Source organism: Octodon degus, unplaced genomic scaffold (genome assembly GCF_000260255.1).
Source record: "Octodon degus isolate 3935 unplaced genomic scaffold, OctDeg1.0 scaffold00044, whole genome shotgun sequence".
In the NCBI taxonomy this organism is placed as follows: Eukaryota; Metazoa; Chordata; class Mammalia; order Rodentia; family Octodontidae; genus Octodon; species Octodon degus.
In genome coordinates this window covers 14,726,545-14,752,732 of record NW_004524620.1, presented here as the reverse complement: position 1 = coordinate 14,752,732, position 26,188 = coordinate 14,726,545, and the positions used below count along the sequence as shown (strand labels likewise).

The 26,188-nt window shown below is 39.6% G+C and overlaps 1 protein-coding gene across 6 annotated transcripts in view; it reads right to left on the bottom strand.

Moving 5' to 3' along the window:
• Positions 1-26,188, bottom strand: part of Focad (focadhesin) — a 379,256-nt gene that overhangs the window by 321,372 nt on the left and 31,696 nt on the right. For 5 of the 6 annotated variants that reach the window (XM_004631729.2, XM_023715838.1, XM_023715836.1 and 2 more), the window contains 2 exons: positions 23,144-23,298; positions 4,178-4,282 (listed from right to left, as the gene is read on the bottom strand). In XM_004631729.2, the coding sequence (XP_004631786.1) occupies positions 4,178-4,282; positions 23,144-23,298 (260 nt within the window). The remainder of the gene's footprint in view (positions 1-4,177; positions 4,283-23,143; positions 23,299-26,188) is intronic. The other variant, XM_023715837.1, reaches the window with a different exon arrangement.

Genomic DNA, 26,188 nt, shown 5'->3' with positions numbered 1-26,188 from the left:
ACTGAGTTTTCATAAATGGCTATTACCAGATTGAAGTAGAGGCCATCTATTCCAATTTTCTGTAGGACTTTGAACATGAATGAGTGCTGGACTTTGTCAAAAACCTTTTCTGCATCAATGGAGATGATCATGTGGTTTTTGGTTTTTGCCTTATGGATATAGTGTATTACATTTATAGGTTTTCGAATACTGAACCATCCTTGCATCCCTGGGATGAATCCTACCGGGTCATGGTATATGATCTTCTTGATGATTTGCTGTATTCTATTTCCTAGGATTTTATTGAGGATTTTGGCATCTATGTTCATGAGGGAGACAGGCCTGTAGTTCTCTTTTTTAGTTGCATCTTTCCCTGGTTTTGCTATCAGTATAATATGTGCATCCAGAAATGATTTTGGGAGGACTGCTTCCTTTACAATTTCATTGAAGTGTTTGAGGAGCATAGGGCCTACATCTTCTGTGAATTTCTTGTAGAATTCAGCTGTTAATCCATTCGGACCTGGACTTTTCTTTGTTGGTAGGTTTTTATTACATCTCATATTTCATTGGCTGTTATTGGGCTATTGAGAGTGGTTATATCTTGTCAATTCAGTTGTAGTAATTTGTACATTTCTAGGAATCTGTCCATTCCTTCTCTGTCTTCTATTCTGTGAGAGTAAAGATTCTAAAAATAGCTATTGATAATCTTCTGAATTTCCATTGGGTCTGTCATAAATATACCCTATTCATTCCTTACTGCTTGTATTTGAATTTTTTCTTTCCTCTGTTTGATGAGGTTAGCTAGGGGCTTATCGATTTTTATTTAATCTTTCAAAGAGCCAGCTTTTTGTTTTTTAATACTTTGAATTGTTTTTTTATGTCAATTGAATTAATTTCTTCTCTAATCTTTATGATTTCTTCCCATCTTTGGTCTCTGGGTTTGGTTTGCTCTTCCTTTTCTAGTTGTTGAAGGTGCAGCATTAGTGTGTTTATTTGTTCCCGTTCTGTTTTCCTAATGTGTGAGTTCACAGATATGAATTTCCCTCTAAGAACTGCTTTCATCGTATCCCATTAATTACGATAAGTTGTGCTTGAATTTTCATTGTAGATATTGTTGAATTTCTTCTACAATTATATCTGTGACCAATTGGTTGCTGAGAAGAGTGTTGTTTAATTTCTATGTACTGAGGGTTTTTTTCTGGTTTCTTTTCTCATTTATTTCTACTTTCATTTCACTGTGGTTAGATAATGTGCATGGGATAATTTCTGTTTTCTTACAAATACTTAAGCATGACCTATGGACAAGTATGTGGTCTATTTTAGAAAATGACCCATGTGCAGCTGAGAAAAATGTGTATTCACCTGTGTTTGGGTGGAACACTCTGTGTATGTCCACCAAGTCCATTTGTTTCAAGCTCTGGTTCAGTTCTGTAATTTCTTTGCTAAGTTTTTGCCTGGTTGGCCTATCTTTTTGCTTTATATAGTTGGGTGCTCCCGTGTTTGGTGCATACATATTTATGAGTGTTACCTCTTCCTCTTGAATTTTTCCCCTAACCAGTATATAGTGGGTCTCTTTATTTCGCTTGATCATTGTTGGTTTGAAGTTGAGACTGTCTGAGAATAGGATTGCTACCCCTGCTTTTTTCTGAGGTGCTGGGGCATGTAGTATTGTGTTCTATCCTTTGACTTTCAGCCTATGAATGTCTTTATGAGTTAAATGTGTTTCTTGTATACAGCCTATTGTTGGATTTTGTTTCCTAATCCACTGTGCCAGTCTATTTCTCTTAATTGGTGAATTGAGTCCATTTACACTGATGGTTAGAATTGAGATGTATTGACTTACGATTGACATGTTATATACCTGTTGTCGTTTACTCCTTTTCTCCTGTGTTTAATTGCTTGCCCTATTTAGTTGGTTGCTTCTGATCTCATTCGTGGAGTTCTGATCATTTTGGTCCCTCTCTAGAACATCTTTCAGCAGCCTGTGCAGGGTTGGCTTTGTCATCATGAAATTCTTTAGCTGTTCTTTGTCATGAAAGTGTTTCACTTCTCCATCAAACTTGAAAGAGAGTTTTGCAGGGCATAGTAATCTGGGCTCGAATTTGTTTTCATAGAGGACTTGAACTACTCTGCTCAATGCTCTTCTTGCCTTCATGGTTTGTGTAGAGAACTCGGCCGTATTTCTGATGGGTTTTCCTTTGAATGTGATCTGCTTCTTTTCTCTAGTGGCTTATAGTAGATTATTCTTGTGCTGAATTTCTGGGATCTTGACTATTATGTGTCTCAGTGTGTTTTTCATTGGGTTGAGGTTACTTGGTGTTCTGTATGCTTCGGTTACCTGAATGTCAGATTGTTTCCTCATATTTGGGAAGTTTTCTGCTATTACTTCTGCACATATATTTTAAAGTCATTTGTATTAACTCCTTCTTTTCTCATTGATGCCTATTAGTCTCACATTGTTCATCTTTGCATCATCTTGCAGGTGATGGATTATTTTTTCCAGCAACCAAGTTGTTTTTAAGAGATCTTTTCTTACCTTTTCACTAGCTGCATCAGCATCTTCAAGATCTGAAACTGTCTTCACTTTCACTTAAACGGTTTTGCAAGCTTGTGATTGAGATTTTAAATTCCTCTATATCTCTTCGACTCTGCTTCATGAGATCTATTTCTTTCCTATATTGTTCATTCAAGGAATCCATCATTTTTCTAATCTCTATTTTTTTTATCAATGTCTTCTTTAGAAGCAGTTATAAATTCTTTCACTGCAGTGTTTTTTTCACATTGGGTTTCCTCCCTATGTTTCTGTAGTTGATTCTTTACTTCAGATGCTATGAGTTCTGAGAATTTTTTTTTTCAGAAAATAATTCCACTCTGAGTTCCTCTATAAGTTTTTGCTGTTGCTTATTTACTGTCGATGCTATTAATTTATACATTTGAGCTGAGCTAGTAGAAAAGAATTCTGCTCCGAGTTCCTCTATGATTTTCTGCTGTTGCTTATTTACTATCGATGCTATTAATTCATACATCTGAGCTGAGCTAGTGTTCTCTGCACTTGTTCTAGGTGGGCATTGGGTTTCCTCCATATATTTCTGCATTTGATTCTTTACTGCAGATGTTATTAATTCAGGGATTTCTTTTTTCACTTCCAATCTGAGTTCCTCTATACCTTTCTGCAGCTGTTTCTTTATTTCAGAAGCCGTTGATTCATTGATTTCAGCTGTGTGATTCCCAATTTCTTCTGTGTTAGTGTCCTCTGCACTTGTTATGGGTGGGCTTGGGTTCTGAAATTGCAGTTTGTTCCTTCTCATTGTCATTTTGTGTAGCACTGTCTTCTGACCTTTATTGTAGATCTTTGGTTCAGTTATAACCTTAGAACCTACTGAAGTTCAGGTGCAGATCTACAAAGTTTGCATTTATCCAGTTGTGCCTGGATTGGGTCGGGCTGCTATGCTCAGCTCCTTCCTTCTGCCGCCCTTGGGGGTGAACCTGTTGTGCCCCTCTGGCAAGATGTTCAGCTCCTGGACTAGCTGGGTGGTTCTGTCCCACATCCTCTCTTCAGAGATTGCAGCTGCAGGGTTTCACCCCAAGCTTGTATGGCAGGCTTGAGCTGAGTCTGGAGGGGACAAGTTGGTGTAGGGGAGAGAGCCAGCTCTCCCACACACTCACTGGGCCTGGGCTAGGAATGGATCTGGGGGTTCCCTGAACGCAACAGAAATTCCTACTCAGTTGACGGAGTGGGGAGGTACTATGTAGTGGTGGAGGGCCTCACAAGGGGGTGAAAGAGGGTCTCACGCACGCTGCACCTGCGCTGGGACCGGTAGGTCCCGCCGGTGCAGGGTAGCTGGAAGCTTTCCCACATACTCATCGGGCCTGGGCTAGGACTGGATCTGGGGGTTCCCGGAATGCAGCAGAAATTCCTATTCCGCGGACGGGGTGGGGGAGGTGCTGCAGAGTAGTGGGTGGCATTCCAAGGGGGTGGAAGAGGGTGTCACCCGCGCTGCGCCTGGGCTAGGACCAGTAGGTCCCACCGGCACAGGGTAGCCGGAAGCTCTCCTACACACTCACTGGGCCTGGGCTAGCTAAATAACTAATTCCTAATGGATTATCATGTTGCATATCATGCCTTAGTAGTTCAATTTTTTTCCTGGTAGCAAAAGAAATTTCAATTTTTTTTTTTTTACAAAGACAGAAGACTTACCTAATAGTATATATATTCTGAATGTTCTTTTCCCCATCTTGTCCTTCCTTTAGAGCTTGCATCTGTAATAATTTCATAATGACTTTTATCAAACCCTGTGTATTCCTAGAAAAAAATAGAATGACATGTTAAATAATACAGATATAAAATGAATATGCTAATCAAGTATTTATTCTTTTGTGTGTGTGTGTGTGTGTGTGTGTGTGTTGCTGGGTGCTTTAACACTAAGCTACATCTCCAGCCCAATCCTACCATTTCTATATAATTCAACACTTGCCACCCACTTTGAACAGTAGCCACCAACAGGCAGCCAGTTCATTCTACAGCCCAGAAAAAGCCCACCAAAAACATTTAAAGGAGGAAAAAGTGCCACAGAATAAAACCACTTAACTATCAATTAAAACTCCATACACTCTTGGGAGGAAAAATCAATCAGAAAAGAACAGCCCCATAATTTCAAGCACTGACCACACCAGTCACCCACAATGAAATGATCAAATACTTAAACATTAGCAGACTATGAAAAATAACAAGACTTATGAAATAGACTAACCTCTCAAAAAGCTAGGCTAGGGGACCAAGCATAGCAAATAATCCACATTAAAGGAGAATTAGTAGACAGAGAGGAACACTTTACATGTTTTATTTTCTATAGAGGTAAAAATGTAATATTCCAAAAAGAAAAATAGCATGCCCTTTTAAAATAAGAATAATCCTGGGAAGTAGAAAAATATTAGAAATAAAAGATGACTTGTTAAATTAAAAAGTAAGTACTGAGCCAGGGAGACAGCTCAATGGCATAGTACCTGCCTGACAAGCACAAGGTCCTGAGTTTGATCCTTGGTCCCAAAAAAAGAGTAATATTTCTTAATTATGTTTGGCATCTACTATAAGTAAGCATCTCCCAAGTACGTAACATATATTATTAGATCATTATCATTTACTATTTTTTTTAATTTTATTTATGTGTGTGTGTGTGTGTGTGTGTGTGTGTGGCCAGCTAAGCCCACCAGGGGGCAGGGCAGGCTGGCATGTGGTGCTGGGGAATTGAACTGTGGTCCCTGTGCTTTGCTAAGCTTGTTCTAAGTAGGTGCTTTAGACCACTGAGCCATCTCACCAGCCCCTCATTTACTATTTAGATTAGAACAGCTTATAAATCACTATTAAAAGTCAGGACAGGGCCCAGATTTCATTAGATATTATTTGAGGCATTATAAAAATAAGATGTTACCAGTGTACTTTTTAATTTTTTGTTTGCTTTATTTTATGTTTTTGTTTTCTGATACAAGGTCTTACTGTCCAGAGTGTACTGTTTAAGGCAGGAAAAGGGTTGCCTACACTAGGCCTGCACTGTGGCTACTGTTTTCCATGTGTGGACACTAAGCACTGGCAGCCTGGCTGGTCCAAAGTGAAATGTGCTCTAAACACAAATACATTTGAACTAAAAAAATTTGAAACAAAAAAGAACATGAAATGTCATGTATAATTTTTCAGGTTGATTACATGTTAAAATATTTTGAAAAAAATTTTTTGATATATTGGACTATATAAAATGTATTAAAATTAACACCACCTGTTCCTTTTTCTGTCTTAATACAACTCCTAGAAAATTTTGCATTACATGAGACTCATTTCTGGCTTATGCTGTATTTCCACTGCACAGCACCGTTTTGGCTTTGTACATGGTTTACTTCCTAAGTGGACTCTCTAAAGAAGTACTGAGATTTCTCTTCCAATTAAAACACTTTCCAATTTTTACAACAGCTTGTTTTCTGTTTCATAAAGGTCCTCAGATCCTCCTATGGCCATGCAATGCAGACACACAGATGAGTCTTTTGTGACAGGCAGTACATGTACATGGTTTCTCTCCCATGTGACCAGTCTCATGAACAGAGGGCTCAGTTCCACATGAAAACTTTCCCATTCTTTTTCTGGGCAATGACAAATGGCAGATGACGTGGTACAGCAGGAGGGGCCGGAGGCATGGGAGGCCGCGGCAGCCTCCACGGAGGCTTAGGCAGTGGCCTTTGAGGTCACGGGCATGGCAGAGGCCAAGGCCGGGGCCGGGGTGAGGCCGTGGGGCTCACAATGTTAAGGCCAAGGACAAAGAGTGGATTCCTATCACCAAGCTGGGCCGGCTGGTCAAAGACATGAAGATCAAGTCCCTGGAGGAAATTCACCTTTTTTCCTTACCCATCAAGGAGTCCGAGATTACTGACTTTTTCCTGGGCATATCCCTCCAGGATGAAGTTCTAAAGATAATGCCTATGTAGAAGCAAACTCATGCTGGCCAGCGGACCAGGTTCAAGGTACTTGTTGCCATTGGGGACGACAATGGTCATGTTGGCCTGGGTGTAAAGTGTTCCAAGGAAGTAGCCACTGCCATTCATGGGGCCATTATCCTGGCCAAGCTCTCCATTGTCCCCATGAGGAGAGGCTACTGGGGAAACAAGATTGGCAAGCCCCACACTGTTCCTTGCAAGGTGACGAGCCACTGTGGCTCTCTGCTGGTGCATCTGATCCCTGCCCCCAGAGGCACTGGCCTTGTCTCAGCCCCTGTGCCCAAGAAGCTGCTGCTGATGGCTGGTACTGATGACTGCTCCACCTCTGCTAGGGGCTGCACTGCTACTTTGGGCAACTTTGCTAAGCCACTTTTGATGCCATCTCCAAGACCTACAGCTCTCTGACCCCTGACCTCTAGAAAGAGACTGTGTTCACCAAGTGTCCCTGTCAGGAATTCACCGACCATCTTGTTAAAACCCACACCAGAGTCTCTGTCCAGAGGACTCAAGCTCTAACAGTAGCTACAACATAAAGGGTTTTTACACAAGAAAAATAAAATGAATTAAGTGTGTAAAAAAAAAGAAAGAAAGAAAAGAAAACTTTCCCACAAAAATTATCTCTCCTAGGGGCCAAGAATATAGCTCAGTGGCACAGTGCCTGCCTGGCAAGCATAAGATTGTAAGTTTGATTCCCAGTAAAAAAAAAAACAAACTTCTTTCCTGTTTGTGTTCTCTGATAGATGTACAATGTTAGCTTTGTTCAGATCCTCTACATTGGTACTACACGCATGGTACTTTATTCTCCTCAACAAATAAGCCAGTTAATTTCACCACAATGCAACATGAATTTAAAAAGAAAGTTTTAGGAAGTAGCCTGGACTGTAATTGTCTTACAAAGGTCTACCTTACGGCGCTCCTTGAGAACCTCCTTGTTACGGTAACAGAAAGGTTGCCTTCTTTCTTCCCTTGGGACTCAGGAGATTCTCCGAACTTTCTCCATTGAAACGCTTAAGTTTCTAGACTCCTCTTACTCCAACACTTAGGAAGAAGATAGCTCAACATCCACACCCTTAAAGTAAGTTCCTTGTTTGACATTCTTCACACTCATTCACTCTGAGAGTAAACCTTTCTGTAGAAGATCCTGGACTACAGGGGCTGGTGAGATGGCTCAGTGGTCTAAAGCACCTACTTAGAACAAGCTTAGCAAAGCACAGGGACCGCGGTTCAATCCCCCAGCACCACATGCCAGCCAGCCCCGCCCCCAGGCGGGCTGAGGGGGTCACACACACATACACACACACAAATAAATAAATAAATAAAATAAATAAATTTTAAAAAAGAAGAAGATCCTGGACTACAAAGAATGATACTTCCTGGGCAGATAGCTCAGTGGTCTGAGCACCTGCCTGGCAAGCACGGGGACCCAGCTCCAATCCCCAGTATCACATGCCATGCCAGCTCCCGAACCAGGGCACACTAAGCCAACCACCGAAACGGGCATGTTGGTACACACCTGTAATCCTAGCACTAGGGAGGCTGAGGCAGGAGGATCAGTAGGAGTCCAAGCTGCATAGTGAGATTCCATACCAAATAAAAAAAAAAATAAATGATTTTTTAATTAAAATTTTTAAAAATGATACTTCCAGTATATCATGTTCTTCATAACTCTTCTGTTTCCTTTTCAAAGGCCTAGAGATTTATCAACATGGAAATCATCACTGTCCTATCACAAATTTACAAAAAGCCTGCTCCTAGGTCTAAAAGCCTGACTTTATCACTGAAAGCGGAGCTTACAGAGTTTCCTCAAAGCCTCAGGGGGATCTGACTCACCCAAATACATTTCATTAAGCTAACCCACTTGCTTTCGGGGTTGCAGTCTTGCCTATTGAAAGCCAGATCCTCAGGATAATACAAGCGCCTGTGGCTAAGACCCAGTCTTCTGCCCACACGTGATATGAGATGGTGAAAATACAGACTCGTGGCTGCATGGAGCAGAGAAATCCTCATCATTATGTGAATCCAGTTTGACTGAAACCTACAATGTCACAGGGGTCTGTTTGGTTTGCCTGGTGAAAAGGTCACCACTTCAGAAGCCTTCTTGCCCTCTGAGTGTCAATGTGTATGCAACAGGAGATCAGCTCTATTTAGCTATTCTAACATTAGCTAAAATGACTCTAGGTATATGCAGCTAGAGAAAGTCCAGGCCTCAGTGCTGGGGAGACAGCTCAGTGGTCTAAGCTCCTGCCTCGCAAGTGCGAAGACCTGAGTTGGATCCCTGGTACACCCGTGCTGCGCCAACCCGTGTTCCTGGGAACCTGGGTATGGTGGTAAGACTCTGTATCAAATAAACAAACAAACAAATAAACAAACATACAAACAAAATTTAAAACAAGGACGTCCAGGCCTCACCTAGTAAACTCACAAGGTCACACTACCTGCGCCAAATGTTAGATGAAATGATATACATTTTCTTTTTATTTTATTTAGTACAGGGTCTCACTACACAGATTGCAGTCGTAGCGATCCTCCTGTTTTCAGCCTCCCAAGCGCTGTGGCTACAGGCACATGCTGCCACGCTCAGTCTCAGCAGCCATCTCAGTGCACCCCAGGGGCGGGGCCCGCACAGCACACAGGGGTCAAACTCTGGGTTCCTGAGCCTGCAGGTTTGAAATTAGTTTTAGATGGATTCCAGGTTTTCCCTTTCATTAATTCTGATAATTTGGCTTACACAGCCTCAACTTTAAACAGAAAACCTAGTCTTTCTGGTATCATTTTAAGTATATTATTGTAACTTTAAAAATAATTAGCTACTTTATTAAAATTATCCTAGTTATCCTTCAATACAATACATTGGTTGGCTGAGCTATCTGGCCAGCCCTTGATATACATTTTAAATGATCATTGTTCACTGAATTTTTGGCTGAATTTCTTCCAAGAAATACAGATTCACTAAATAAATTTTTTTGCTTATAAAACTATATTGGGGGCCTGAGAGATGGCTCCATAGATAAGCATTTGCCTGGCAAGCTCAAGGGCCTGAGTTCAATCCCTGGTGAAAAAAAAAACAAAACAAAACTATATTAGTGTTCTTTACCTAAGTTTTGTCCTTGGTCTATAGTTTTAGAGAGGATAGATAACAGTTCTACGTTTCCTAAATAATTTGAGTCTCCACCCCTTTTTGAAAACAGTAGAATAGGAGAGAAAAGCAAAAACATCACATTCGTATTTAATTCCAAGGGGTTCAGAGAATGACTGAGACTGATAAATGAACTCTAATTTTTATTTATTAAATTAGGGCTTATTATTTCAAGTGGGTAGATTAGTTTTTATTTAAACTCCACCTTTACCAGAATCTCGGGCCACCTAACATCTATACAATCTAAACATTAAATATGCCAACCTCTTGTATTGAAGGATAAATAAGAGAATTTTAATAAAGTAGCTAATTAGCTAATTGTTTTTAAAGTTACAATAATATACTTACAATGATACCAGAAAGACTAGGTTTTCTGTTTAAAGATGAGGCTGGGGGGGGGGGGAATGAGGCTGTGTAAGCCAAATTATCATAATTAATGAGAGGGAAAACCTGGAATCTACCTAAAACTAATTTCAAGCCACCTAGTTAAAAAAAAAAAACCCTACTCTTCTCCATCTGATCTCATAAAATCCACTTTTCTTGTTTGTAACCCTTTGGTATGCTGCACCTGAAATCTCTTCCAAAATTCAAAGTGTTCAATGAATTCTGTACATTCACAGAAAAAGATTCTAGTAGTCTGAGTAATGCCAAAAGTCAAAATTGTGAATTAAAAATGATCATGAAAGAAACAAAAATCAAAGAAGGAAAACATTTTCAGTGGACTTAACGCTAAAAAAGCTACCAACTGCTAACCAAAGATTTCTGAAATAAACAGTTGATGCTATTTCTCAAATCGAAACATAAAGAAAATCCTATTAATTCTCAAATTTTATGACAAAATTCTATTTTAAAAAAAATCAAACTGACATCATCTTTAATTTGATCAGTGTGTTTTTGAGACATTGTTTCCTTGCATTGCTGAAGCTGGTCTCCAACTCCTGGGCTCAGCAATTGTCCCACTGCAGTCCCAGCCTCCGCAGGTAGCTGGGACTACCCAAGCTGGTATCAGAATCCTCATCTGCAAAGCTGAACAAAGCAATGCAAAGATAGGATGAAAACATTTGTAAAGCTCAGCAAATCTGAACTCCCTTAAAAAATGAGAGTAAGGGCCAGGGAGCTAGCTCGGTGGTCTAAGTGCCTGGCCGGCAAGCACAAAGGCCCAGGTTCAATTCCCAGTACCACATGCCTCACAGATCCCTCACACCATGCTGGGTCTGGGTAAACCCAGCACCAGTAATTCCAGTGCTGGAGAGGCTGAGACAAGAGGATCACTATGAGTCTGACCTGCATAGCAAGACCCTGGCCCAAATAAATAAATGAATGAATCTTAAAAAAAAAAAGAAAGAAAAAGAAAATGAGTAAGATACAAGGACAAAAGAAATACGTTCAGACATTTTAAAGAAGTTCTCCAGTTAAAACGCAACCCATGACAAAAACCAGGCCTGACAGCACACAACTGTAAGCCCAGAACTTGGAAGAATGAAGCAGGAGGATCTGAACAAGTTTCAGGCCACCCTGGGCCTCACAGTGAGTTCTCAGCCATCCTGAACTATACAATGAGACCCTGTCCCAAAAAAAGATAATGCATGAGAGGCTAAATAAATCAAAATGGATTAAAGACCTACATATTAAAAAAAAGAGGCCCTGCCCTGCCCTGCCCTTCCCACCCTTGCTGGAACTCAGCTGAGCTGCAGCTGCCTATTGCCGCCTGTCATAGAAACCAGGTGCCCAGAGGACAGCAGCAGGGACCTGCAGTAGCCTTGGTGAGCCTAAGCTTGCACCCAACCACCACTAAAGAGAGCCTTGCAGAGCTTCGCCCTGCCCTCACCATCATCAGATCCTTCTTAAGCTGCACCGTGACCACCACTCACAGAGGTGGAAACCACACTAAACCCAACGAAGCTAGAGCTCTGGTGAGCCTAGCCCAACCTGCCACTCTTATGGAAGCCTTGCTCACCCACACTCTGCCTCTCCCAACCATCACTGCAGAGTCAGGATAAACACTGGGAAGTTGAAAAATGTCAAAAAGAAGGAGCAAAAGACAGTCTCAAAAGGCCGGGGAGATGGCTCAGTGGAATAAGCACTTCCCTGACAAGCATAAGGGCCTGAGTTCAATCCCCAGTTCTGCCAAAAAAAAAAAAAAAGACAATCTTAGACCTCCAGCATACCCAAAACAAGTCCAAGAGACAAGATCATAAAATAACTTAGAAGTCACACACCTGAAATTTCTGAAATGATAGCAACTGAAGTAAAGAAACAACTTTATCAGGCTATAGAGGAAGTCAGAATCTCGGGGGGTAGGGGGAGAAAGACAACAATGATGAAAGAATTACCCAACATATCTAAAGAAGACACCATAAAAAGAAAAAAATAGAGAGGAATAAGAAAATGATGGCAACATTGAACAATACAGGAAAGAACTAGAATACATGAAACATTCAAACAGACACGCAGGACACTAAGGATTCCACTGAAAGCAGGCAAAACAGCTTGAACAAAACTGAAGATCTTGAAGATAGCACTGCAGCTAGTGAACAAAAAAGAAAGACTTCTTAAAAATAGTAAGGAACCAGGAAGTAACAATACAACAGCTGCAAGGTGATGCAAAGAACATATAAAACTAACAGGTATCAACACAACAGTTGCATCAAAATGACCACAACTCCACAAATGAGAACAGAAAGAACCCACCAACTAGGGTCAACAATTAAACACATGAGAACAATAGGTAACCAACAGCAAGATAATAACATATCAAACATAAGTCAATACATCTCAATTATAACCATCAATGTAAATGGACTCAATTCACCAACTAAAAGAAACAGACCGGCAGAGTAGATTAGGAAACACAATCCAACAATATGCTGTATACAAGAAACACACTTAACTCATAAAGAAATTCATAGGCTGAAAGTCAAAGGATGGAAAACAATACTACATGCCCCAGGACCTCAGAAAAAAGCAGAGGCAGCAATCACGTTCACAGACAATTTGAATTTCAAACCAAAAATGATCAAGCAAAATAAAGAAGGCCACTACATACTGGTTAGGGGAAAAATGCAAGAGGAAGAGGCAACATTCATAAATATGTACACACCAAACATGGGAGCACCCAACTATTTAAGACAAATCCTAATGGACATGAAAAACCTAATAACCCATACCACAGTCTTAACAGGAGACCTTAACACTCCCTTACCGAAAAAGCCAGGTGAAGCAGACAAAAAATTAGCAAAGAGGTAGCAGAACTGAACCAGACCTTTGAACAAATGGACTTAGTGGACATATACAGAGTGTTCTACCCAACCATACATGAATACACATTCTTTTCAGCTGCACATGGGTCATTTTCTAAAACAGATCACATACTAGTCCATAGGTAATGTTTAAGTATATGTAAGAAAACAGAAATTATCCCATGCATATTATCTGACCACAGTGCAATGAAATAAATGACTAAAGAAACCACAAAAGCCCCATAAACACATGGAAATTAAATAACTTCCTCCTCAGCAACCAATGGGTTACAAATGACATTAAACAGTATCTACAATTCAACAAAAATTCAAGCATAATTTATCGGAATTTGTGGGATGTCTTTTTTTAACTCTTTTTTTTTTTTTTTAATTTACTTTGCGGAACTGGGGATTGAACTCAGGCCCTTGCGCTTGCCAGGGAAGTGCTTATTCCACTGATCCACTGAGCTATCTCCCTGACCCTGGGATGTCTTTAACTCTTATGGAAATATGCCTACAAAAGAAGACTGCTGAGTCAAATAGAATATTTATTTTATTTTGATGAATCTTCATATTGATTTTTACAGTAGTTAATTTATATTTCCAACTACAATATAGAGGTTTAGGGGCTGGGGGGATGGCTCAGTGGAATAAAGCACTTCCCTGGAAAGTGCAAGGGCCTGAGTTCAATCCCCAGTTCCGCCAAAAAAGTAAAAAAAAAATTTAAAAATAAAGAGGTTCCCTTTTCCCCTGTTGCCTCACCAGCATTAGATATTATTTGATTTTTTAATGATAACTGTTCCTTTTAGTGTAAGATGAAATTTTAGAACTTTAGGATTGATTTCATTTGTGTTTCTCTTATGGATAAAGATACATTCTCTTAATGAATAGAGGGATTTGTTCTAATAGTGTTTGTAAACAGGATATCATGTCCGCATCTTGTACAGCAATTAACCATTAGGAAAAATGTATGCAATGTGTTAATTACTGAAACTGTCCTACCAATTTGGTTTGAAACTATCTCACTGCTATTTCTTTCTCAATAAAATTATGAAAAAAAAAAAAGATACTGAAGACTGTTAATGTGTTTACCAGACACCTGTCCTTTCCCTGATGATGTCTATTCATTTCAGTTGCTCATCTTTTTGACTGGAACTTTTACTTTTGAGGAGTCTAAATTTTTTGAGTTCTTTGTATATTTGAAATAATAATCTACCCTTAAAGGAATAGCTGAATTTTTCTTCATTCTATTCTCTATTTATTCTACAGATTGTTTTTCTTGCTATGCAGAAGCTTTTAAAATTGATACAGTCCTATTTATTGATCATTAATGTTATTTGTTATGTAATTATAATTTTGTTATTTTAAAAGGTTTTTTTCTGTGTTTAGGACAGGATCTACAGGGTCTCACTATGTAGACTGGACTCATAGTGATTCTGTTTTCAGCCTCCCAAGTGCTGGGATTACAGGCTTGCACAACCCAGGGATCAGACTCCGGCTGCTGCACTCTGCCTAAGCAGGAGCTTTAGTCCACTGAGCTATCAGGCCAGCCCAAAGTCTCTTAACTATGCATATTTCTCAAAATTTTAATCTATTATATATTCCAACAAATTGTATCTGTTTCAGTAAGTAAATAAATAAATAAATAAAATGAGAGATTTGGGACATCTGTAGGAAAATGAACGCTCTTGGAAAATGTAATGTTGAGTGAAATAAACCAGACACTCAAGCTAAAAAAAAAAAAAAAAAGTTGTGGTGTAACTCAGTCACAGAGCATTTGCCTAACGTGCACAAGCTCCTAGGTCTACCCCCATTATCTCAAAAAAAAGGAAAACAATATTTATAATCTCAACTAAGAAGAGATTCCCTGAATATAAATAGAAGATTAAATCTTATCTCCTGGGTGGATAATATAAGCAAAGATTTAAATGAACAACCACAATGTCTTTTATTTAGGAACAATGTTTAGCCACAATTTAGCACAGACACAAATCATGTTATTAGTCTGAGAAAGCAGACTTCTGAGAAACATGTTCAGGAAAGGGAGTTTGAGGTACACAGGTATACAGAACAGTTAATTAACAAATCTTAAAAAAGACAATCAGGGCAAAAAGAAAGTGGACAGATATTATGCCTAACTTATTCATAATATATGTTCAGGGAATATAATTAACTAAAATGGCATATCTTTATGCCACAAGCTATTCCCACTTCAGCATCTGATCACGCTTCATATGCAACACATCCAAAATTCAACTTGTACTCTCCCCATATACCTGGTCTTCTAACATTCCTTAGCTACTTGTAGAGAAATCAAGGTGTCACCTTTCACAAGACAAGGGATACTCACACTAAATGCTTCACCAACAAATCTGCATAATTCATAAATTTATTTCCTCCATCTCTAGGAGAAGGATCTCTCATCTCTCACATGAACTACACAACAGCCACCTACACTAATCTCCCTATATCTAACCTTTCAGTTGTCTTCATCTTCCAGAATGGCCTTTTTAGAACCACTGATACCTGCTAGAGTAGACTCTACAATAGATGCCCTCTACACCAAGACAAAGACCCAAGCCACTGGAACACCTGAGTTTGCAATGTCTGATCTCATCTCAAGCCTCATCTCCAACTTCTCTCCCTTACACTGAGCATTCTTTCAGCTTTCTTAGTAGCTACCCACTTAAATGAACAACCATAATATCTTTTATTTAGGAACTATGTTTAGCCACAATTTAGCACAGATACAAATCACATTATTTAATTTGAGAAATAACAGCAGGGATTTGGTCTTCTTCGCCAGGATAACTTCTGTTCGTCCCTTAATTTCATCCTAAGTGATAATTTGCTCAGGAAGGCATTTCTTCAATAGCCATGACTGAACCCCCCAACAGAGGCACTCCCTCCACAACAAACTTTGTCTGAAAATAGTTTCATAGGTGTAGTATATGTGAATATAGTTAACTATGTAGAACTACAAAACCATGGCAATCTCTCCCTTTAAGCCAAAAACACCACAAATGCAGCAACTAAATCTGATTTACTCACCATGACATTACTGCACCTAATACAGGAATATAGGAGGTGATAGGTTTAATTAATAGTTTGATAAAGGGGCCAGGGAGATGGCACTTGCCTGGCAAGCACGAGGTCCTAAATTCAATCCCTAGTTCTGCCAAAAAAAGAAAGAACATAAAGAAAAAAAAATAGTTCAATATACATAGATATAGTCAAAGTTCTGCCTTTGCTAATCTCCAGAAGGAAACTCGGAAGGTACATTTCTAGTTCTATAATTACATGATTTTACACATGTCCATTTGAAATTAGAGTAGCCAAACTTTTTAATATTGAAATTGATCAGTTTTCTATTAAATAAACGAAAACCAATAATATTACTGGTTGTGATCATAAGAGGCCATTCATTTCAGACATCACACATTTAACTAATGAGATTGTAAATACTAGAATTAAAAGTAAGATAGTGCATTTATATTACCAAGCAATGAACAACCTTGTTCAAAGAAAGCAGGTTTTATGTTGTTGCTTTGTTTTTTTAGTTGGAGTTTTGGTTTTTTCACTTAATACACCTCAATCTATGTACTTGTAACATTAAACCCAATTTAAGACTTTTGATAGAGTAAGAAGAAAAACTCAAATGTATACAAAAATTTAACTGCTGTATTGAAGACAATCAACCACACAGCTAAATCCACCACACTGCATATAACTCCTAAGGGAAATTTAGAAATATTGGATGTCTACTATACTTAATATAAGAGGAGCTGTAAGAAGTACCTTCTGAAAGATGCTATATTCTTTCCCTCCTTTTTTTTTTTTGGGGGGGGGGTCCTGTATTTTAGGGAAGGGTCTACAGGGTGTTCAGGACCTCTACAGGCATGCACCACCACACCCAGTCGCAATCTCCATCTCAGTACGCCCTTGGGGTGGGGCATGGCAGGCCCAGGAATCGGAACATCCCCCACCCAACCCCCGTATCTTAACAATTTGTTATACATGAAAATTAATAACAAGTTCTGAAACTATGTCACCCCTCTAAACTATAATGAGTAGATCCAAAAACAGCCTTAAAGGCAGAGAAGAAGGCCAGACAAATAGCTCAGCAGACTAAAGCACCTGCTTAGGCAGAGCAGGCAGGGAGTTTGAGCCCTGCCACGCCCCGGGGCACGCTGAGCCAGGGAGACTGAGACTGGGCGCAGTGGTGCACCTGCAATCGCAGCACTTGTGAGGCTGTAAACAGGAGGATCACTACAAATCCAATCTACACAGTGAGACCCTGAACACCCTGCAGACCCTGTCCGGAAGGAAGGAAGGAAGGAAGGAAGGAAGGAAGGAAGGAAGGAAGGAGACAGAGTCTTTGCTGATAGAATAAAGATCTCTAGATTAGCTCATGCTCAGTGGAAGGGGAGGGGAGGTGAGGAGAGGGGAAATCATGCTTTGATACTTAAACTAGTTTACTGATTTTCTGTAACCAGCAACTCAGTGGGGCCTAATATGTTCTGGAATCCACTGCCAGAAGCTGTTCAATAAAGATCAGCTAGAAGAAGTCCTTCCTTAGGCAGGTGCCAAGGAAAACTGAATTTATTTAAGAACTCTTTGAGAGGGGCCTGCCCCTTAGCTCAGTTGTTTAAGTGGCTGCTTCAACAAAGCAGTCAGCCTCAGGCTGCTGTGGTTCGATCCCCACAACTCCAGCCAGCCAAACATGCCCTGAAGGCATTCTGAGCCAGACCAAAAAGAATTCTTTGAGAGTAAAGAGCATGCTAGACTGAGCCACAGTCACAGTAGCAAAGGACAAAACACAAAGGGACCTCAGCTTTCACTGGGCAGAAGAGCCAAGACTCAGACCCTATTTTGAAAGGGGGTGCAGGTTAACAATGATACATAGAAAATGGAGAGAAAGCAACCAGAGAAAAAAGTTTTTTAGTCAGACAGTACAAATTATACTAATTAAAACCACTCAAGTAAAGTGATTTTCACTAGGCAGATTATGGTATGATCACTGTTAGGCATATGAATAACACGTACCAGGTATCTTCTGTTTGATTACAACACTAAATATGACTCATGTAAGCTTAGTCTCCTTCGGGAAAGACTACAAAGAAAGTTTAATTCTTTGCTTTCAAAATATATCAAATGGGGGGACAAGAAGTATTCTTATTTGGTCTGGGATAGAATAAAATAAAAAGGGCTTGATTTTAAAAAACTGACATGATACCCCAAAAAGGGACACCAGAGAGATTGATTCCTGGGTATCCCGAAACAGATGACCTAGGTGTGGCCAGGTCTCTTTAACTAGAAAGGATTTAAGATTCCTGAAAAAAGATGCTTTCCCGCCTGAAACACAGTAAGTCATAAGCTAACAAAGTCTGATAAACATTAATGATCGAATCATGTCTAAATTCACTATAAAATTATGAGAAAGCAGAGACAAAGAGACAGGAAAAGAGGAAAAAAATTAAAAAATATTTCTGGGAACTCATGCTTAAATCATTGACCAAAAAATGCCTTTTTAAAAACAATCAAAGAGACATTATTGAGCTTTTGCTTGAGAAAATTCTGCATAGAAAATTCTTCATTTGTCTTCTAAGTACCAGAAAACAGCCAGATTTCTTCTGAAGCACTTTTCCACTATAAAAGTAACATGTGTTCATTAGCCACTGTTCTTAAATCACCTAGAAACATCTTAGCATGAAACTCTAAAAATGGAAGATTTTGTGGCAAACAAAGCCTTCAGTTAAATCACTAAACTTTGAAAAATAGGGCAGAATGTCCTAGATGAGAAAGTGGCTGCAGTCACTTTGTTTTTGAGCTTCAAGTTGAGAGGAATCCGAGAGAGAAAAAGTACTGAGGAAACAGAAGAGAACAGTTAGATCTAATAGGCTTAAAAGAAATATTTCAGAGACAGCATGAGAAAACAGGCATGCCCTGGCAATTCTGACACTGTCTCATTAGACTTAAATGAGTAATGATACCAATGTATACATAAACCCTTAAGCCATCTCAAATTCATGAGATAATAGTCTGATACTCTAGCTACAGATTAAAGCATGCTGTCTTCCTAAGTAAAGGCATGCTTCCCTAGCTCTTTTCCTGCCAAATAAAGGAAAGAAGCTAAATAGTACACAAAAGCTCCAACAATACAAGATGTGAACAGTATGTCTTTCTGGTTGATACCCATTTCCTACATAACAAAGTAACCAACTTCCCCAAGGAACAGGGTCATCAACAAAGGAGAAGTCCCTGAGAGATGAGAGATTTCTTGGTAAATTATCCTAAGTCCTCCAATAGTTCTCAGAACTATTTCTAGCAGTTGGGCCCATACCAGCCCAGGCATAAAGACTCAATCATGATGACCCAACACCTTCATCAGGACCCATTACAGTAACTCTTAATATCCCCTGCAAAATTTCATTAAAAAGCAGACTTTAGGAGTCTCAGAAAATATACTTCAATATCCAGCACTCTTAGTACTCCCAAAGTACAAAAAAGACATATCCCTTCTCTCTGTGGAAGTACAAAAGGCACACAAATAAGGGCTAGCCTCATTTATAACCTTCCTACCAATCACATTTTTAAAAGAAGCAGGGTGGAAGAAGTGAGCTAAAATTACAGGCTGCCACGACACTTCAGTATGGGAAACTGAATACCTGGTTCCACAGGAGAGTAAGATTTTATTCATAGGCCTGTTACTAAGCAACTGTAACAACAGCTGCATGAGCCTTCTGGATAGTCATGGGAGGAAAAATCTAAGGAAAAGAAAAGATAGGAAACTCCTTCTCTAGGATTCTTTATCTCAAGATACATTCAGTATAAAAACAAAATCAAAAACAATCTAACTTTAAAACAAACAATTCCTCAAAGGACAAGAAAAATATATACTACAAAGGTACATCATTGACTTTAATTACAGTTTTGGTTCAATTTCAAAATTTACATTCAACCGGTGATAATGATTTCCTTTCTGCAGATCCTCTGTGAACTCCTTTCCTTTACCCTCCCCAGTGGAAAAAAAATTGCTTTTCAAATTTCTTACTGATTAAAAGAATATTTTAGAGGCCTTAAATCCATTTCTTTGTTTACAGAAGCTATAAAAACCAGCTTACAGTTGTTTCATGTTGCCTGGGCTTTGAACCGAGAGCACATGAGGACATCAACCGTTTCTCTGAAAAGAGCAGTCCCTCAAGCAGAGCCAGACATTTCCCAGCCACTCCCTGAAGTTCAGATGACCAGAGCAATGCCGACATCAAGTCTTTTTCAGAGTCAGACTATACAATAAAGCGCGGGCTAACCAGTGTCTCGCACACTGTGGGCTGGGTTCCGGATGGGCGGGGGGACTCCCACATGGGTTCCAAGGGCCTGGGAGCAGGTTCCACAGCTGGAAGCAAACTTCTTGGCCCACTTTTGTTTTTCTTTAAAGGTTTCTACTTAAATGCTGAGAAACCCACAAGCCAGATCTTCTATCTGTTCTACAGATGCTTCTACTCACTGTTGGCTTTTTCTGTCCCCACTCCCAGCTCCTTCTCAGCTCCAGAGGAATGTTAGATTAGAAGATAAGCAAGATGAGGAAATAAGATTTTAGGCTTATTTTTCTAAATCAAAAAAAAAAAAAAAACAATCATGATGCAGCCCAGTTCCTCCGGGTCTCTAGATTCTGTACGTTTTAAAAACGTATATCCACAGACAAGTAGAAATTTAAATAGTAGAAACTGAAAACTCGAAGTGACTCAGCCAAAGTCATTCCTGCTTTTAGATCCCAATCATAAGGGTGGTTCTGCCTGAGAAGACTCCCTAAGTAGTGTCTGGAGCAAACGGTTGTTGAGGGGCACCTATTTTTAATTAGCTTGCATTTCGTAAACTGGATTATTTTTGCTTTTATAAAAATACATAAATACAAAGTTTATGCTTTGTAATTGCTAAACACCTCCAAGTTCTGCTACCTGAAATAAAGCTAAAATGTTATTTTCTGACGTTCCCTCTAATAGAAACAATACAGAAAATAGCACTATGTAATACATTTTTTTTTAATTTTATTTATTTATTTGTGTGTGTGTGTGTGTGTGTGTGTGTCCAGCTCAGCCCACCAGGGGGCAGGGCTGGCTGGCATGTGGTGCTGGGGGATTGAACCATGGTTCCTATGCTTTGCTAAGCTTGTTCTAAGTAGGTGCTTTAGACCACTGAGCCATCTCACCAGCCCTGTAATACATTTTATGATCAAACCAATTCACAATTAAATTGAAAGCCAGGCACGATGGCACCTACCTTTTGTTCTCATACTAAGTAGGCTGAGCTACAAAGATGCCCCAAGCCCAGGAGTTAGAGACCAGCCTGGCCAATGCAGTGAGGCCCCATCCCCCTCAAAATAAACAAAATATTAAACTGGATAGCTTTAGATCTACCCTAAGTCTTCCTGTGGCTAGTGGTTAAGACTACATGAACTTTCTCAGATAAGAAAGCTAAAAAAAAAAAGGTATCCTTTCATTGTGAAAATTCCTATATTTACTTACTGTAAAATTCAAGAATTTTTTTCCCATATCTTGGCCATATTTCCAAAGAATACTGAAAACCAATAATCATCTTTATAGATAAGATTATTCTTTGAAATACTTGTCTATTCTTGCAAAAGACTGGAATCAATAGATAATCCACAAATTATAGCCCATGCATACATATGGTGGAATATTATACAGTTAGAAAAAATTTAAAAGCTCTTTATATATTTTATGAAATGAGCTCAAGACATAGTTTTTCAATGAAAAATACAAAATAAAGAATACTATGTATAGAATATTACTATCTCTTTTTTAAACAGGAAAATATTCATACTTACAAATTTTCAGTTATATATACATAGAATGCCTTTAAAAAGACAAACCTAATAATAGTTTTACCTCATGGAAAAAAAAAGGGATGAGAAAGGACAGTGTGCCTCACATACCCAATATGAATGTATTGCCTATTCAAGAAATACATTATTTAGGCTCAGTGTGGTGGCACAAACTTGTAATCCCAGCACTCAGGGGGCTGAGGCAGGAAGATCGCATGAGTTTGAGCCCCACCTGGGCTACTTAGCTAGTTCAAGACCAGCTTGAACTATGGTAAGACTTTGTCTCAAAAAAAAAAAAAAAAAAAAAACTGAACACACACACACAAAACACTTTAATGGTCACTAATAGGATCCTTCTAAAAGTATTCTCTGTGTGTGTGTTTAGAAAGAGAAAATAATTAAGTTTTTAGCCATGATCCAATCCTCTCTTATTGAGAAATATCTGGCCGTCTACTAAGCATGAAAGAGTATGGTTAAAAAAATTTAGCTCCGCTGAGAAGAGGGAAGTGTTGGGCAAGAAAGGGACATCTGATAGGATACCAGGACACCTACAGTCCCGGCAGGAGGACAAGGTGGGCACCTGGAAGCAGATGCAGGCATGTGAAAGGCTAAGGAAGAGCAAAGAGTCATCTGCATGCGAGCAGAGGGCTCAGGGCAGGAAATAGCTTGAACAGGCAAACGGCTAATTTGAGGATTCACATGCCACTCAAGACTAAATACTCATAAGTTTGGACTCCTTACTAAGCAATATGAAAAGGTTCCAGGGACACACAAAGAGACGTCCTGAGGGGACAGAATACAACTTACAAGAAACGGTTGAAAAGCTAGAAATTATAGAACCTAACAGATTCCCAAGCCCAGAAAGACAGCTTCCGCAGACTGATAGTTACAGCTATTCTCCCTTGCCACTGAAGGCAGAAAACAAGCTTAGGTATTCAGCTCGCTGATACTACGGGGTGGTGAGTGAAAACACTGTAAGAACAAGTCCTCCTGTGAAGAAGCGGGGTAAACTGTGGAGCTGGGAAAAGAGGCAGAAGCCAAGAAGCCCAAGTGATTTAAAGCAGGCAACATGAGGGCTTATAGGACCATTCTTTAGGCTAGTAATTAAATGCTGAATCTTAACAAGGAATTAGTGAATTTGTTTTGTAGAAAGCTAAATTGTGGGAGCTGGCCAAATAGCCCAGTGGATTAAAGCGCCTGTAAGCAGGTTCAGGGGCCTGGGGTTCAATCCCTAGGCCTGTTGTGGCGGCCCCAGCAGCTGAGACTGGGTGTGGTAGCATGCACCTGTAATCCCAGCACTTGGGAGGCTGTAAACAGGCACATCACTAAGAGTCCATTCTAGTAGTGAGACCCTGAACATCCTGTAGACCCTTCCCTGAAAAAAAAAAAAAAAAAAAAAAAAAAAAAATCACTTTAAAACAAAAAGCTAAATTGTCAGCAGATCAAATACGAAGGAAAGAGTACCTGGCCGATGGGATCAGGTTGAGTGCCCCATGGAGAACATAGCTGAACTCTGCATGGTCCTCAGCAACAAGCGCCACCAGGCCCTCACAGCAGGCTGTGCGAACCACAACGTTATCACTGCAACACTTCTCCCACAGCAAGTTCAAAGCAGGAGTCTGAAATCAAACCAGTAATTAAAGGACACTGCTGACGAACAGCAAGCACACACCCAGACACAGCCAGGTACCAACCTTGTAATTTGTTCATAGTGGGACAGCTTTCCTGTATGCAGGAGGCCACTGTCACTCTGTTCTGAGAATAACTGAAGTCAGTTTTCCAGGAGAGGGAAAGCTGTGCTCTGATACAATAACTCTCTCACCTAGTGTCTGAGCTGCAAAATTAAGCTAGTTGCAGGCAGAGGCATAACTCAAGTTCAAGCAACTCAGCCCAGCAAAGACGCATGCTTCAGCCAAGCAATTTAACCAGACAGCAACACAACCTGTCCATCGCCCAGTCTAAGTTGAATTCCCACTACTATCAGTGCTTTGTGCCGTAAACAACATTAACATTTCCAGAAAAGGTGCCTATATCCCTAGCACCCACCTTATCCCCTGATGCACCCCACTTCCCCCACAGTGCTCCTGCCACAATGTGGTCACATCTAATATGGGCCCTGACGGTAACAAAAGAGGGAACCCAGGCTGCCCGCACTCTACTTATCCCACAGTCACCAGCAAAAACCTAAAGAAACTGGGTGTTTTGTTTTGTTATTTTATTTTTTGGTGGTACCAGGGATCGAACTCAGGACCTTGCGCTTGCCAGGCAAGCACTTATTTCACTGAGCTAGCTCCTTGGCCTCATATGTACTTAGTGCAGGGTCTGCAGGCTCTCACTACACAGATCCGACTCGTAGTGATCCTCCTGTTTTCAGCCTCCCAAGCACTGGGATTACAGGTCTGTGCCACCACGCTCAGCCTCAGTCACTGTCTCGGTGCACCTCGGGGGCAGGGCCAACACAGCATGCTGGGGCATCGAGCCGCCAGTCCCTGCATCTGCCTAAGCAGGAGCTTTAATCTGCTGCACTATCTGGCATAGAGAAACTATTTTGCTTAAAAAAGATGCTGGCTTTTTTCCCCCATATTGTGAATTTGTCTTCTTTGGTAGAAAAACAAGAGAAAGCCACTTAAGGAAATGTAAATTTTTATTTTTGAAAAACCCTATAAAAGCAGAGAAACTAGCTTTTATTATTTTGTCAGGATCTCAAGATCTCCCAAAACGCTCACTCATAGCAAAACCCTATATGTGAATGTGCGATGAGTTAAAGTCCATTTCAATTTATGCATTGATTCTTTTTTTATTTAAAAAACAAGAAGAACTCACAATGGAGCTATTTTTTCCATGCTCTGGACACAATTCATTAGGTAAATATATATAAAGGGAGAGTAAAGAACCCAGCTCCCCAAAAAAGAATGAAAACCAACAAGATATGATTCTCACCTTCCCTCAGTAGCAGGCACAGTCTTTTCAGTGTGAGGCAGCCAATATACAAAGAACAATACGGACAACCAGCAGTCATCACAGTAAGAAAAATATCTATGCTGTTTCTCTTTCTATTCAGAAGTAAGCTGAACAGACAGTATCTAAGGGTTCTACACGTCATTACTCCATTAACCCAGAAAAACTAAACAAATAAATACATAAACAAATAAACCATTGCCTCCAGGAATACTGTATCCTCATGGAAGTAAGAATTCAATTATTAGTAGAAGAGGAAACATTTAGTTACAAGGATTTGACATTCAATAAATCCCAGCAATTTAACTAAGACCACTAGATCTTCTCAAAGTATATACTGTAATTACCAGCAAGATTAGGATTAAGATTCTCAGCAAACCTAATTTATACAACTACATACAAATACCAAATAAATGCCAATTAGGGAAGCATGCCCCTACACATACTTTCACATGTTGGCAGAAGCTACAAAAAAATATAACCTAAAAATGTAAATGTAGTCTGAAAGGTACAATGGCTACTATGACCAGGGACATAGCTCAGTGGCATAAGCACCTGCCTGGCAAGTTCAAGGTCCTGAGTTCAATCCTTAGTACCACAACACAAAACAATCTTAAAAAATAAAAATTAAGGGACCGGTGGTGATGGCTCAGTGGAATAAGCACTTCCCTGGCAAGTGCAAGGGCTGAGTTCAATCTCTGGTTCCGCCAAAAAAATTAAAATTAAAAAATAAAGGGAAAGAATTTGTTCAGTGGGAAGGAAAAACGGAGATGAGAAAAGGACAAAAGAAAGAAGGAAAAAAGACATATTTACGTATATATGCAGGATAATTTAGATGATTGTACTGCTGATTTCCACTGGTCTTTCCTTTTTTTTTTGGAGTGGGGGAACCAGGGATTGAACTCAGACCCTTGCGCTTGCCAGGGAAGCACTTATTCTATTGAGCTATCTCCCCAGCCCATCCACTGGTCTTTTGAAAGGAGCAGTTAATGCTTTATTTTTTTAATTTTTTTTCCTTTTAATTTCTTATAATTTTAACTTTTTGTTGTTGCTTTGTGTTAAACCAATTTTGCACGTTTATATCTGATAACCTAAACAACTAATCTGAAAATAACATCATGCAATAGAGCAACCATTGTTAAATTCCTATTACTTTGTTTAGTGAAATTTTGTAACATTTCTAATGCTGTTTTTCTTTTTATATTACTGTTTTGTATTCTATAAAAAATAAAAAAGCAAGAATGTCAGACAGATAATGAGGTTAAGCTTAACAGCCTAGGTTGTATGGTAGTAACAATAAGCTTGTCTTCTAGATGGTTAACAACCTAAGTTTGCAGACCAAAATTAGAGAAAAAGGAGGGCCGGAAAGAAAGCCAACATTTTGGCCCTAGCCTTCCAAGGTCAATTAAGACTCAGGACATATGAGAACTTGTACTATAACGTCACGTAACTCAGTAGTGTCCCAAATTTTCTGATCAAGGAGATTATGGAGCCAAAGAGGAAAGGGATCAATGACGTAGAGTGTGCCTAAGGAGAGTCACATGGAGAGAA